The 11642-nt window shown below is 35.2% G+C and overlaps 1 protein-coding gene across 2 annotated transcripts; it reads left to right on the forward strand.

Annotated features, from left to right (window-relative positions):
* The first annotated feature begins 294 nt into the window (after positions 1-294).
* eif5a2 (eukaryotic translation initiation factor 5A2) lies at positions 295-6356 on the forward strand. Of its 2 annotated transcripts, none has more exons than XM_065276346.1 (5): positions 295-453; positions 1516-1705; positions 1833-1937; positions 4298-4429; positions 4538-6356. In XM_065276346.1, the coding sequence occupies exons 2-5, from the start codon at positions 1538-1540 to the stop codon at positions 4598-4600; spliced, it is 468 nt and encodes a 155-aa protein (XP_065132418.1). In that variant the 5' UTR covers positions 295-453; positions 1516-1537; the 3' UTR covers positions 4601-6356. The 2 variants fall into 2 exon arrangements, with proteins under 2 accessions (XP_065132418.1, XP_065132419.1); XM_065276347.2 differs by lacking the exon at positions 295-453 and adding an exon at positions 789-923.
* The last annotated feature ends 5286 nt before the right edge of the window (positions 6357-11642 follow it).

Here is an 11642-nt window from a genome sequence, read left to right on the forward strand (position 1 = left end):
AGAGCTTAACTATAACTATTCTGTATATTTACCTTCATGTGTCTGGTTGTCTTCTGCATCACAACATCAACCTGATTATAAAAGACCAACACAATATAGTGTCAGGTGACACGTATAAAGGAGGGGTCAGAAAGTGTCCATTCACTGCTATTCATTTCTACATTAATGCTTTAAACATAGCTTAGATTTGAAATTAACCGTACATATTTATGTATACATCTATGTATATTTTTCTCTTTTTTTCTTTGTTAGGCGGATGTTTTCGTTGTTGTTAATGGGACAATGTGTGTGGACTGAAGCATTTCTCCCCTCCCGCACGAGAATCTCATTGCAGTAAAAGTGTGTGCGCGCGCTACTGCGCCTGCGCAGGTCTCCTCGTCTTTTGTTGGAAGTGAATGACTGGCGTTTTTAATGCTTTCTGCCCCAGCATCGCTACATTTCTAAGTGAATCCCGTAAGTACGGTACAGTAGGTGAATACAAGTGTGCAAGAGGATTGTATTGTGTGATCAGCGCAACGATATGTAAAGTTGTGCTTTATTTTGTATGTGTGTGGGTTTCAAGATAATGAAAAGCTAGAAATGAAATGCATAACGGCCTACAAAAGTTCTCGATTCAGCTTTGAGTACATCTGTTTACTTTACTACAAGCTAACTTGTATATCGTGCGTTGAGTTTTATAATGAGTTTATACTGGTTTTGTTAACAAAAATATTTAAAGGATTGTGTTAACTCCGTAGTTCCGGTTAACTTTGTGTGCACTTGTAAAGTGAGTCATTCATCCAGCCCGAATTCAAATATCGTGTCTGGCTGGTGTAGATTAACATTAAACACTTACTATCGGTGGTCTGGTCGTGTTGGTAGTCAATCATTTTAGGAGCTGGCCATTCACAACGTCGACAAATAATTCGTTTACTCGATAGTTGGTAAGTAAAGTTTACGCCACATTTTCAGCCATTAAGTTACCGTAGTTGCCAGCTAGTAACGTGGAGCTCGTGCTCTCGCTATAAAGTTGAATTAACTTAGACCTCTGTATTCTGGTTGTGTATTAAGATCAAAAGAGAGTTTTTTTGGACCATATTCTTTCTCTGTATTTTAAACAAAGAAAATGTCTTTGGCGCATATTGTGTATTTTCTTACCGGAAACTCTACGTGTGTTTTTAATGCTGCATTGCATTTAAAGTGTATTTTATGTTTAATATTGCAAACACGATTCAGTTGATTACTAATAAAAATGAGATCATCTGACAAATTACCGTTATATAACATCTGGAAAGTACCAAAAACTAGCATTGTGCTACCATGCTATCATACCATTAGACATGGCAATCCCACGTGCAAGGCCATGTTTTTTCATGTGCCATGGTGCGTAGGACCTACGCCGTAGCCTCTACGCGGCACTTTTCATTTAGCAGTTGATGCCACCACGTTGCCACAGTTTGTGTACTATTCTTTTAATAATCCAGCGATTTAACTTAAATAATATAATTGAGTCTTTTATTTCTTTGTTATACACAGAATCCTCTCAAATTAACTCATCATGGATGATCTCGATGCTGATTTCACCGGTGGTGATGCTGGAGCTTCACTGACCTTCCCAATGCAATGCAGCGCTCTGCGCAAGAACGGCTTTGTGGTGCTGAAGGGACGTCCATGCAAGATTGTGGAGATGTCCACCTCCAAGACTGGCAAGCATGGACACGCCAAGGTATCACATTAGTAAACTTGCTGCAAAGAGACCATTTAAAACTGAACGAAATACCACATTAGTACGGACTACATAATGTTGAAATGGTAAAATCTTAACATAAATGCTTCTTATTTGTGTTTATCAGGTTCACATGGTTGGTATTGACATATTTACTGGAAAGAAGAATGAAGATATATGCCCCTCCACCCACAACATGGATGTGCCCAATATCAAGAGACTGGACTATCAGGTGAGTTATCAATGGTCATAGTTACAGATGGTACTCAACCAGAATGCATTTCTTGCTGCTATGTGTACCACCACATGGTAGTGTCAGTTAGATTTCTCCTTCAAACTGCTATTTTGCTCAATAGCCTTAGAACTTCACTAGGGATGCTCCAATCAATTGCCTTCGGATCTGTATTGGTTGAATTATCATTGAATCAAATCACTAACTATGGCCAATTTCACAAACTGATCTTCTTATTTATTTTTGTCATGATGGTGCTTCTGAATACGAGTGCATTTTGAGACCATTTTTATACAATGCCAGCATTTTTACAACCAGTCTCTCATGTGCGACCTGCAAGTTTGGATTTTTCTCTGCTTGACGGGTATATTATTAAAATCATGCTACAGTAGGTGTGTATAATCCTATTGTTGCACATTCCAGTCCTAACATGCAGTACAATGCACCTTCACACCCCCATCAAACAGCATATATACGTATATATCTCATTGCATCTTTATGCTGAAAGTTTATTATTTGCATGGGTTTTAAAGTTTGGACATCTTAAATATTAATTTTACATTAGTGTTTATTTTTTTACTTTTAACTGGCATGTGCTTTTTTAAAAGTCCTATTAAATTGTTTTTTGTGGAATGAATATTTGTTCTTATTAGTTTGATTCTTTATTAAAACAATATTGTACCCAATTGTGGCAAATAAAATAACAAATATAACATCTGTGGTGTTACATTACAGTGGAATTCAATTGGTACTGGCAACTGTGTGCTTAACATAATTTATCAAAATATATTTGTCGTCATTTATCACAATACTTCCACAATATTTGTTTTCCTACTATGGAAGTCAATGGTAACAATTAGCTGTGTGCTTGCCTTCATTTATTAAAATATCTTTTTTTGTGTTCATCAAAATAAAAAAAACATACAGGTTTAGAACAACATGAGGATTAAATAATTTAATTATGACAGAATTTTTCATTTTTGCCTGAACTATTCCCTTAATGAATCGAAATGGATACTTTGTATCGGCTGATCTTGATGACAAAGAAATTGGTACTGTATTAGTCAGAAAAACCTTGATTGGAGCATCCCTTATATTCATGGAGCGAACATGTCGCACAGCTTGTTTCCATAATCAGTCAACCGCACCAGTAGAGATGTTAGAAGAAAAATAGGCCTACTATAAACAAAGTGTTAACATTCATTCAAAAAGGTCTGCAAGCATGTTTTTTGAACAAATTAGCAGAACACGCAATAAGTTTTCGATCTGTATATTTTCAAGGACTGATGTGCTTTAAAATAAATCATAAAACTAATTGTATTAAAACAATTTTCTAATCCTGGTTATTTTTCCATGCAATAAAATACGTCGATAGAAATGTGAATAAATCAGGCTTTACATTTATTGGCAGGCTTTGTCAATCTGCGCTGCACACGTGACCGATCAAGTAAACAATATGATGGGCTTGTGAGAGGGCTGTGTGTCATTGTGCACCAAACGACTCCGGGCATGGTTTGGGTAGTGTAGTCAGGTAGCTGAAATCTAAACCTTATTAATACTAGTAAGACTTAGTATTACCTTTTTTCATTTTCTCTTCATTTTCAGAGGATTATGAATTTGAAAAATGACTGTTACGACCCTGGCGGTGTTACACATTTTTTTAATGGGCATTTTGGTTGAGTACCTACTGTGTTTGTGCAGAAGTGCAATTTAACTTCTGTCGTGTTTTGCCTATTAAGGGTGAGATTTATTGGTGCTACCCACCCTCTCTCTTACCCTAACAACCACTTTTTGCTAGATCCAAAAAGATGTATACAATTTTGCTGATGTTGTTTCTGAGCTCAGGGATGGTGCATGTTTTTTTATCCAATATGGATCTGTAATATTGCTTTAATATTGGTTCATGCTGGTAATACTTGCCAGCATTTAAATAAGACCAGCAATGAAACTGCTTTTAATGTCAGGCTTTACTACCCTAAAATCTGGGGTATGTGAGTGTGAGCAATCAATAGATTGGGAGATGTAGCTAATAAACAGTGTTTATATGGAAGACTACTTTATAGGTAGTCAGTATAGGTTTTGCATTAAGTGTGTGTTTTTTATTGTTTAATCTCTTTTTTTAAAGTGACTGCAAAGTCATTAAACGTGCATTTAAAAAAAAACTCATGTGCACCTGCAGTAGTCTAGAGACTTCTCAATTGTTAAAGCATCATGGACCAAACTTTGCTGGACTAAACCCGAATCCAATTCTTGCCTTTGAAAGCTTGCATCTGACGGGAAACCAAGTTATTTACAATTATTATATATGTTCTGTGATATTGTGGTATAATTTGCCTTTTCCTGTCTTCCTCTCGACACAGCTTGTTGGCATTACAGATGGTTACCTTTCCCTTTTGAAGGACAACGGAGAGTTGCGTGAGGACCTCAAACTGCCAGAAGGGGAGCTAGGCAAAGAAATCGAGAGCAAATTTGAATCTGGGGATGAATTTCTGGTCTGTGGCTCTTCTTTGTGTGCTTGCACACATTTGTTTGTTCACAGTCATTTTTAAGATGTAAAGATGTGACCGTGTGTTGAAGTTCATTTTTTTTCACACCCTTAGGTTTCTGTGCTGTCTGCCATGGGCGAGGAGTGTCCGATCGCCATCAAATCCATGAGCTCATAAAGAACCGAAGCTTGACTGGCTGGTTGAGTGAGGGCTTCTACCACAAATATTACAGTTTAGGTCACCAAAGCCACAGCCTCCACAAACCACCTAGAATTGGTTCTGTTGATCAGTTAAAAGGTGCTGTACCTTCACGAATCACCGAGGTTTCCTACACGCTTGTTTTTCAGTAATTTTCGGCATCGTTCCTTTCATCATTACACAGATGCACTTTTTTTTCTTTATTTTCACATATGGGTATAGGTTTTTAATGCTCTACATATTGGTTATTATTAATGCCAGCTTAAGTTGTTGCAAATCATGCAACAGCTGTAAAAAAAATTACCTCTTTAAATGATACTGACTAGTGTGCTGGCATTTTGTTCATCTGTATTTGTGCTAAAGTCTGCATCTCTCATGTAGCCTTGGAGATGTTTGAATATTGCTCTTACAGCTTGGCACTTGTTGGGGTGGCTGGCAATCAGGCAGATGTTGTCCTTATTCATATTCAAGATAGTACTTTCCTTTTACTTCAAATTGCATCCAGACCAAATATACAATTTGTAACTGAACAATGCATTTTATTCGGCACATTTTGTTTTAAGTTGAAAGTATTGTTTTGTATTTTTAGTTAATCTGACCATTCCATTCATTCTTTGGTTTAAGTTTACATCATTCACTTTTATTTTGGTAGTAGTGAAAAAGTGTTTACACAGCAAAAAAAAAAAAAAAACATTTCCTGTTGCTTTTTCCAGCAGTAAGTGGAAGATAACTTTACAGAATGGCTTTGAGTTTTGCACTTGCTAATGAGCTGTGATGCAGTAGTAATTACATTACCTCTGTAACAAACTCTTTGTTTGTGTTAAAAGTAGCTTTGCTATTTGACGACAACCTAATTTAAAGCCGCAGCAATTAGCTTGTTATATCTGTTTTGTTTTTGTATGTACTCATGGACGGGCACAGTGTGTGTGTGTGCACTAAAGGGCTTCAATATACATTCTTTAAAATTCATGTTCCTGTACAATCTTGTATGCACCTCGTGTTTTGTTCATGAAATGTAGTTTAAAAGCATTTGTAGTTACCCTAAAATAATTGTTTTCAGTGCAAAGATGAGGAAACTTTACGTTTTAGTTCCTCAGGATGTTTTTGAACTTTTTTTATGGTAAAGCTGGATTAGCAAACAAAAAAGCACTTGGTTTTTCAGCAGCTTTAGGGGATTTGTGTTATTTGTCAGCTTGCAACATTTCCTGATTTAAGAGACCAATTTTTAATTTCAAATACAGCTCCACTACAAAAGTAGCTTTAGGTCAGATGAAAGTGTTCTATGAATGTAGAGTATCGAAAATCTTCATGCATATTGGCATCTCCAAATTAGTAAATCTCTCAGGTTTCCAGTATTCAGGTGTTTTCCAGTGCATAGTATTAGTCCTTAAACACTCTTTTTTTTTTCCTGTCTATATGTATGTCTGGAAAGAGAAACAGATGGCGGATGAGTGATATGGATCTAAATTAACCAATTCTGTATCTCAAGCTCCCGGTTCAATTTCATTCCTGCAATTATATGGCTTTCAAATTCAATAGTATTGTAAAACCTAGAAATACATCCCAGTAAATGGCTTAATTATAAGTGATGGGCAGGACACGACTGTACGGAGGTTAATCACACAAGCAGTAGAGATGAGTGTTCAGTGTTTTCATATAGTTCAGAAATTATTGTATGGGATCACAGATGGGATGAGAGGGATTGAATTATAATAAACTGTCAAGAAAAAAAGTATTTTGTTTGTGTACTTCATGTTTGCAATTGTCCAACTATATATTTATATATATTATTTGTTAACTCTCTCCTCGCTATTGACAGGTTATCTCGTCAATTAAGAGAAAACATTTGCATAAAAAACGTGTTCCTGTTGAGTTATGGTTATCTGTAATACTGCTATTGTCCACTAGATACCCACTTACCCAATTTATAAAAAAAACTGAAGCAAAAAATATTAAGTTTACACTGTATGTTTTGATAATCGTTCTGAATCTGATCTTTAAAAAAAATTCCTTCACAGAAGTGCAATAAGTTTAGCTTTTTGATAAAAAAAAATATTTTGGAAGAAAAATACCCATACTTAAGAGTTTAAAAGCAGAGAAAAATAATATTTTTTTTCTCCGTTTTGTTTGTTTATTGTTTGTTTAAAAAATATGAGTGTCTTTTCTTTCATTTTATATATATTTTGTATGTTTATATATTTTTAGAAGAAAATTTTCCTGGAAGGAATTTTGTAAAACTTTTGTGAAAATCACAAAAAATGCTTGCGGACAACTTAAAAGTTGAATAAGTTAATAGCATATCAGGTATAGAGAGTATAATTTTTCTCTTAACAATCTATATTTAATGTGTCCTTGTAGCTTAACTGGTAGAACACATTTTTTGTGTTATTTTTAACACGCGTCGTGTTGATTTTTTTTTTTTGTTAAAATAAAACACAAGTATTGTTAAAAGTAACACAAGTATTGTTAAAAGTAACACAAAATGTGTTGTTTCAATGATAACACAGAGATGTGTTTATTCTGGGACAATGCATTTCGTGTGGTGTCTCTAAACTAACACTGATTGTGTTGTTTTTTAACAAATCTGTTCTAAGAGCGTGGGTTTGATATCAGCGAATACACATATCTATAAAGTGTATCACTTACATGCACTGTAAGTCACTTTAAATAAAGGCATCTGCCAAAGACATAAACTCTAAAATGGTGGCATTAAAAATATTTGTATTGTAAAAACATATTGTGCTGTCCCTTTTAGTTGTTTTAAAGGGATAGTTCACTTTAAAATGAAAATTCTGTCATCATTTACTCATCCTCATGTTGTTCTAAACCTGTATGAATTTTTTTTTTCTGATGAACACAAAAGAAGATATTTTGAGAAATGGTGGTAAACACACATCAGTAAGTGACCATTGACTTCAAAAGTAGGAATAAAAAATATGACGGTATTGTCAACTGTGTGCGTACCATCATTTATCAAAAAAAAAAATATTCATCATTATCACAATACTTCCATAGTAGAAACAAATATTTTGGAAGTCAATGGTCACTATTTGCTGTGTAAGAAAGAAATTCATATCTGTTTAGAACAACATGAGGATGAGTAAATGATGACAGAATTTTTATTTTTAAGTGAACTATCCCTTTAATAGAAAATGAACACAAAATGACATATAGTGTGTCAAATAGCATAACACAAAAAAGTTTAAAATCAACATCTTTAAAAGATCTCCCCCTCCCTTGCCAGTTGTGTGCTGAGGTGGCACAATATAGGATCCAGTATTGCGTTTCACGTTTATTTTTGACCCAAGTATTTTCTAGTTGTAACATATAGCATAGCCACTAGATGTCAGTCTAGGACAGTTTAACTACCACCCTGCATGCTTAATTTGCTTTTGGTTATTAAGAGGTGACATGCAAGTTGCATGCCTTTTATTCTTAGATTGTCGTTTGTAAATATTTGCTGTGCATGTGCATGCTGTGCATGGGTGCTATATGTTTCAGAAAGTGATTGTGAATTAAAATGCAGTGTTTACATTACTTGTACATTCTGGAGGCCGGTGTGAGATATAGATTTGAAGCAGATGGTTCCATGGTGTCAATGGTCTTATATATGTACATATGAAACAAAACACGTTGTTTCATCACATCTAATGGCACACAAATCCAGAGGTGGGGATTCTTTTGGTCCTCACATATATTGCTTCCATCTGGAGACGAGTCTGTCATTTATTTTTAGGTGCTAAGAAAAACCTTGTTTCATTGTTGGATCATGAGTGACAGCTGGTTCCCACTAAAGAGATCAAATTTAGTACATCGCTATATGTCCAGCTTCATTTTCGTCTTCTGGAAAATGAAAGCAAATATGAATCCTAATAACTTTAGATGTGGCTTTGTATTCATATAGTGGGATCAGATCTATGGCGCCTGTACTGTATTGTACATAAACTCTAGATTGAGTGAAATGCAGTTGTTTATATGTGGCTAAGTGGTCCCACATTTTTCAGCTTTTTCAGTACAAACTTGCTGCTGAAATGAGGGACTATCTACAAGAAAGAGTTTGACTTGAAATGTCATTGAATAAATGTATGTCTGGTAGGGAATTAGACTCATCTTCTCAGTTACAAACATGTTGCCAGATGTTCCTAGAAAAAAACAAGCCTATTTTTTTCTTTTCAGATGGTAGGGGTGTATGGTGTACATAAATCATGAAGAATTAATTAAAATCATTGTTCTGGTTGCATAAAACATACATTATTTTAGGCTTAACTGCTTTGTGCAAAGTATGCATCTATCATACATACCTGCTGTATTGTGCTTTGCTTTTCGGTTACTATCAATTCTAAATACACAACTGTATTCTGGAATTTCTGGACCAAAAAAAAACCTAACACGCATATTTCAAGAGTTTGGTTCCAAAACGTGATAAACGCCTTTAAAAAATATATATAGTTACAGCAAAAACCAGTATTGTATTTGATCAGTATAAAAAAGTAAATTCTTCATTTTACACAAAATTCAATACCTTTGTGTTATTCTGTCATCTTTTCCCCCTTTTTTTTGCAAAAACACAATAAACACCAGTCTTCGTTCTTTGCAGAATGCAAAATAATTTGGTCAACAAATCACAGTGCACCATTCCACGCATTGTAAACAACAATGGCGGTGCGTTGAATACACACAGAATCCTAGTTCTCAACTACTTTGTACTTCGTGAACAACAAACAAACAAAAACTAAATAATACTTTGATGGCATTGATGAACCTGTGGTAGTTTTCTGTGGCGGGGAAGAAATGTAAGCCATCAAAATCAAATAATTTATCTCGGGAGACAAAAAAACTCTGGTTGCTTTTTCTCACACGCCAGCATTCATGCTAACACATAAAAACTTTCCATTATTTTACTCAAAGTCAACGAAAATCGAGCAGGACCAAAAGATTTTACAGCTGATCGCTGTCAAAAAAGGTTCAGCGATGACAGCCCAACAGCAGCAATGACAGTGTTATTAATATGACAAAGTAAGTGTTTTGACTAATGCCATTATTGTTGTGTTTTTATTAGTGTATACCACTAGTCAACTAAATGAATATAACATGGCAAAGATGAATGCACATTTATATATTGATTCAATAGATTTATAACATTTTGAAAAAAAAAATTCGCGGAAGAAATAATCAGTTTTCATAATAAATCTTGAAAATCAAATGACGGATTTGAATTTTTTAATGTTACTATAACCTAAAGATGCTATGTGAAAATTTGTAACAGAAAAAAAGTGGTTTTCATCTTCTCACTTTCTTGGTATAGAAAACGTTTTTAACTAAATTAGTCAAAATGGATTTATTGTGTTTTGGAACCAATTTTTTGGAACCAATATTTTCTTTACAGATCTTATACTGCGTGGACATGGAAACATTGAAGTCGATTGACCTCCAACCTATCATTTAAATGCACTCATCATGAATAGAGAATGTGGTTTTATTTTAATTTTATTTTGTAGTGACTACAAGCTACCAGCTATGAAAATGAAAAGTGAGGGTCACTAAACTATGATTCATTCTGATGCTGTGTAGTCAGAGCTAATGCAAACCAGGCCCTCCTCATCTAACCCTGATCCCAGATCAGAAGTAACCACACAGCAACCTATACCAGAGCCCACTACACAGACACTTGATACTATCTATCTGATTACATTCTCTCCCTCTCTCTCTAGGCTTCCAAAAAAAGTAACAACTAGGATTGAAATATGTTTGATATTAAAGTTTATTCAGAATATTCAAAGAACGCCTCCAGAAACCAACCTAAACACCCAGTTATGTGTTCACAATTTCTAGGAGAGAAAAAGCAGTGCATGTATTTTTATTATTCCTGATGTGGGGAGATTCTGAATGCTGAATATTTAAATGTGTCTATGGCACTTACTGTGCTGATTTTACCTTAATTAATAGTGTTAGCAAAGATCAAATACGTAAGGCAGGACTATTCAAATCTTACCTCCATGGAGGGCTGAGCACTTCAGAGTTTAGCTCCAACCCAAATCAAACTTACCCACCTGTGATTGTCTAGTGATCATGAAGACCTTCCGTGTGTCTCAATCAGCTCCCTTGTTCAGTAGTCAGGGCACTGATCAGGGAGTCGGCCATCTTAAGGGCTGTCTCAATCGCAAAATCCGTTCAGTGCACTGGAACGTTCGTTCCCTAAAAATTCCCACAATGCAACGCAAAAACCAGTGAGCATCGATGGTCCCTATGTTCCCTAACCGGAAATCACGTGACCTTTTCTGACGCTCGCCAACCGAACATCACGTGATCCAACTCAATAAACTTTATGAAATGTTACAGAACTTTTATAAAGACAAACGTTTGTTTTAGTTGTAAATATAAACACACATTGCTACACAGTAAGGGACCACAATCTACTCAATATTTAAAATAATAATATTTATTTAAAATTGTAAATATATTTATTACATTTAAAATGTAATTATATGCCTCCAACTTTATGCACAGATATGTAAGAGAATAATGACAGCATTTTCACAATGTACTGTTTTTAAAATTAAGTCAGAGAGATGTTGGTTTTGCCGGTTGTTGATGAGTACAGCTGTGAATAATCACAACGCGCTTAAGCAGCAACGTGACAGAAAAATAAGTGAACATTGTCCCAATGTGAAGTGAGCTAGGGTCCTTACCAGTGCCCGAACCTGTGTACACGATATACTGATTCACGACCTCGGGAGCTAGGGAACGAATTGAGACACACGGCTTGATTAGCTTGCTCAGGTATGTTTGATGAGGGTCGGAGCTAAAATCTGCAGTGCCCGGCCCTCCAGGGTAAAATCTGAATAGCCCTGATGTAAGGAATAATTGACAACGGGCCATTGAATTATTCCAAAGTAATTCCCCAAATAATTCAATTATTCCGCGTATACCACGGTTACCACGCATTGCTCTGCTGATTATTTTAAGACATTTTACAGGTTAGGTGTGAGTTTTACATAAAAATAATTAACACATTTCTCAA

This window comes from Paramisgurnus dabryanus, chromosome 6, assembly GCF_030506205.2.
Source record: "Paramisgurnus dabryanus chromosome 6, PD_genome_1.1, whole genome shotgun sequence".
NCBI lineage: Eukaryota > Metazoa > Chordata > Actinopteri > Cypriniformes > Cobitidae > Paramisgurnus > Paramisgurnus dabryanus.

What these genes read in the sequence shown, in the direction of transcription:
- eif5a2 (XM_065276346.1), top strand. Translation starts at nt 1,538, where the DNA reads ATGGATGATCTCGATGCTGATTTCACCGGTGGTGATGCTGGAGCTTCA. An exon ending in TCAAGAGACTGGACTATCAG is followed by an intron (nt 1,938 to 4,297) that starts GTGAGTTATCAA and finishes CTCTCGACACAG; the next exon opens with CTTGTTGGCATTACAGATGG. An exon ending in AATCTGGGGATGAATTTCTG is followed by an intron (nt 4,430 to 4,537) that starts GTCTGTGGCTCT and finishes TCACACCCTTAG; the next exon opens with GTTTCTGTGCTGTCTGCCAT.